The sequence below is a fragment of the Contarinia nasturtii genome, unplaced genomic scaffold (assembly GCF_009176525.2).
Source record: "Contarinia nasturtii isolate CC-2019 unplaced genomic scaffold, AAFC_CNas_1.1 Cnas_scaffold_2275, whole genome shotgun sequence".
In the NCBI taxonomy this organism is placed as follows: domain Eukaryota; kingdom Metazoa; phylum Arthropoda; class Insecta; order Diptera; family Cecidomyiidae; genus Contarinia; species Contarinia nasturtii.
This window is the reverse complement of record NW_022199598.1, coordinates 1-2462: the sequence shown is the minus strand read 5'-3', so window position 1 is coordinate 2462 and position 2462 is coordinate 1. Positions and strand designations below refer to the sequence as shown.

At 31.8% G+C, this 2462-nt stretch overlaps 2 protein-coding genes across 2 annotated transcripts; one reads left to right on the top strand and one right to left on the bottom strand.

Moving 5' to 3' along the window:
- Positions 1 to 98: 98 nt before the first annotated feature.
- LOC116348114 (sodium/potassium-transporting ATPase subunit beta-2-like) lies at positions 99 to 1516 on the top strand. Its single transcript, XM_031778981.1, has 6 exons — positions 99 to 271; positions 393 to 587; positions 652 to 842; positions 904 to 1038; positions 1105 to 1273; positions 1355 to 1516. The coding sequence occupies exons 1-6, from the start codon at positions 208 to 210 to the stop codon at positions 1444 to 1446; spliced, it is 846 nt and encodes a 281-aa protein (XP_031634841.1). The 5' UTR covers positions 99 to 207; the 3' UTR covers positions 1447 to 1516.
- Positions 1517 to 1662: 146 nt separating this feature from the next.
- LOC116348115 (kinesin-1 heavy chain-like) lies at positions 1663 to 2347 on the bottom strand. The gene is made up of 2 exons (XM_031778982.1): positions 2190 to 2347; positions 1663 to 2110 (listed from the first exon to the last, which is right to left on the bottom strand). Exons 1-2 carry the CDS (start codon positions 2340 to 2342, stop codon positions 1829 to 1831), a joined length of 435 nt encoding a protein of 144 aa, XP_031634842.1. The 5' UTR covers positions 2343 to 2347; the 3' UTR covers positions 1663 to 1828.
- Positions 2348 to 2462: the final 115 nt, after the last annotated feature.

Below are 2462 nucleotides of genomic sequence, written 5' to 3'. Positions count from 1 at the left end.
AAAATCGTTATTTCAAATCATCCGGAACCAAAATCTATTTGACTTCCCCTGATGGAAAAAAAACCGTGCGCATGTCTGATTTGAATCATCCAACACAATATTCAAAGTCAAAAGTGGCCAATGAACTAAGCAATCAAGGCCGTAAAACATTTCTTACATAAAAAATCAAACACAGTCAGTTTATTCAGAGAAATTGTGTGCTTTACAATGGCAGGAGACCATTCAAATTCGTTTTTTGGTAATAAAAAATGTGCGTTCCGTGCAAGTCTAAGTAAGATGATTCTTTAATTTAATTATTCTAATAAAATTCTATTCTTCAGTGATTTATGCAGGAATTGTAATCGAAAAGTTTATGATTAAAGTAAATGTCCGTTTAATTTCTATAAAAATAGGATCAATCCTAATATTCTTTGTAATATTGACCGGAGTTTCTGATGTTTCTGCTGGTATATTGGAGTTTTTCGGGTTATCACCTTCAATTCCGTCTCTTCAACATGCTCCTGGTCAAAACTCATTGATTTATTTTCGTAAAAATAGTAGCGAAACTATAATCCCCTATACTGATAGCATCAAAAACTTCTTCAACGGTAAATTCTTTATACGGTTCTTCAAATATTTCCAAATTATTTAAATTGTCAATTGTTTCAATAGATTATAGTGGTTTGAATGAAAAATATGAAAAAAATATTGACCACGAATGTAGTCGGTTATTTAGTCGTCCTAAAAATGGTAAATTTTGTCCATTTAAACTTGAATACTTGGAAAACTGTTCGCCAACAAAGACTGATGGAAATTTTGGTTATGATATTTCAAAACCGTGCATATTTTTAACCTTAAATGAGGTAGGTGCGGCAATTTCATTCCTGTACTGCATAATGAATAGCATTTACTCATTACATTTAGGTAAAAGATTGGACTCCGCAAGTTTTCAATGAAACGGATATCAACCAAATTACCGACGATAATTTACGAGCTAAATATGCTAAAATGCCAGATTTTCTTAAAGAGGCAATTGCAAATGTTCGAGACCCCCTCGATGTTCGTGGATATTCATGAAATTTGTATTATAAAGTGTAACTTTTTTCTAATAAAATATATTTTTAGCGAAACTTAATTTGGGTGTCATGTGAGGGAGCTTCTCCACAGGATGTAGAAAATATTGGACCAGTGCTTTATTCACCATTACGAGGTTTTCCGGCGTCTTATTTCCCATACAAAAATGTTGAAGGTTATCAATCACCAATTGTTGCCGTACAATTGGAAAGACCAAGACGTAAGCTAAAGAAACGAACGAAACCTTCGATTCGAAAGAAAAATCAAATGTTATAAATCTTTTCAATTTTCTTTTAAATAGCTGGTGTAATGATAACGGTGGAGTGTAAGATCTGGGCCAAAAATCTTGATGAAACAAAATCACACACTTTTGAAATATTGATTGATTCATAGACACATTGATTTTCAATCAATTCGATCAGTAATTTGAATAAAATTCTAATTTCATTCATATTCAATTGTTTCCGGATTTCGTTTTTTTACACAAAAATACAAAGTATTATTTAACTTTTATTAAGATCTTTATTTGTGTATTAAATTTTCAAATTATATAAACAAAATTCTTCAAATATTTGATTAATTCTTAAATATTCGTTTAAAATCGCCAGATATTTGTAAAAAAATTGTTATTTTTTCTCAAAAAATGATAAAGCAAAAGTGAAATATTCACACCCATTTTGCCAACCAAACAAATTGACATTAAAAAAAACTGAAGTAAGTTAGTGAACGGGAGATCCGAGAGTGAGAGAGAGTGACAGCACTCAGTTTAAGTACTTTATCTTTGCGAAAAAGTTTTTTTGGCGAGTCTTTTCACCAGAGTATTAAACTCTAGTCGTGTTTGATCAGGAGTTGCACATCCCTTGGCCCCCTTTAAAGTGGCTTCTAATGCATTCAGACGAGCGCTTTTCGCAGAAAGTTCGCGACGTAATTTTGCATTCTCAACCGCTAATTCGTTGCTTCGTTTCTTTGTTGACTCCAAATGGGCTTCCAAAAATTTTATTTTATATTTTTGACCCGTTGAAGGACCATTGCCGGCGGCCATCGCTTTACATTTATCCTAAACGTTCATAATATTTAAAAGAAATTGAAATTATTCGTTAATTCAACGATTTTCTATTTAGTTATTGAAATCTTACCTTTATATCTTGTACGAATTGTGTATGTAAGTTACGTGATGTTTGCAGTTCTTTAGCTACAGCAATTTTCAATTCGTTCAAATCCTTTTGAGATTGTTCACGGTGTTCTTTACTTACTCTAATGTTAATCAAAAGAAAAAAAATGATCGACATTTACAACTTGATTTATATATTGATCGTTATGGAAAACGATGAAAACATTCAATGGACTTCAATTAATTCGAAGCCGACGGGAACACGAAATTCGTTCGAATAACCGATAGATTCAAATTA

Coding starts and splice junctions, on each gene's coding strand:
- LOC116348114 (XM_031778981.1), top strand. CDS start 208: ATGGCAGGAGACCATTCAAATTCGTTTTTTGGTAATAAAAAATGTGCG. Junction 843..903: donor TATTTTTAACCTTAAATGAG/GTAGGTGCGGCA, acceptor CATTACATTTAG/GTAAAAGATTGGACTCCGCA. Junction 1,039..1,104: donor ATGTTCGAGACCCCCTCGAT/GTTCGTGGATAT, acceptor ATATATTTTTAG/CGAAACTTAATTTGGGTGTC.
- LOC116348115 (XM_031778982.1), bottom strand. CDS start 2,342: ATGTCGATCATTTTTTTTCTTTTGATTAACATTAGAGTAAGTAAAGAA. Junction 2,111..2,189: donor AATTCGTACAAGATATAAAG/GTAAGATTTCAA, acceptor ATGAACGTTTAG/GATAAATGTAAAGCGATGGC.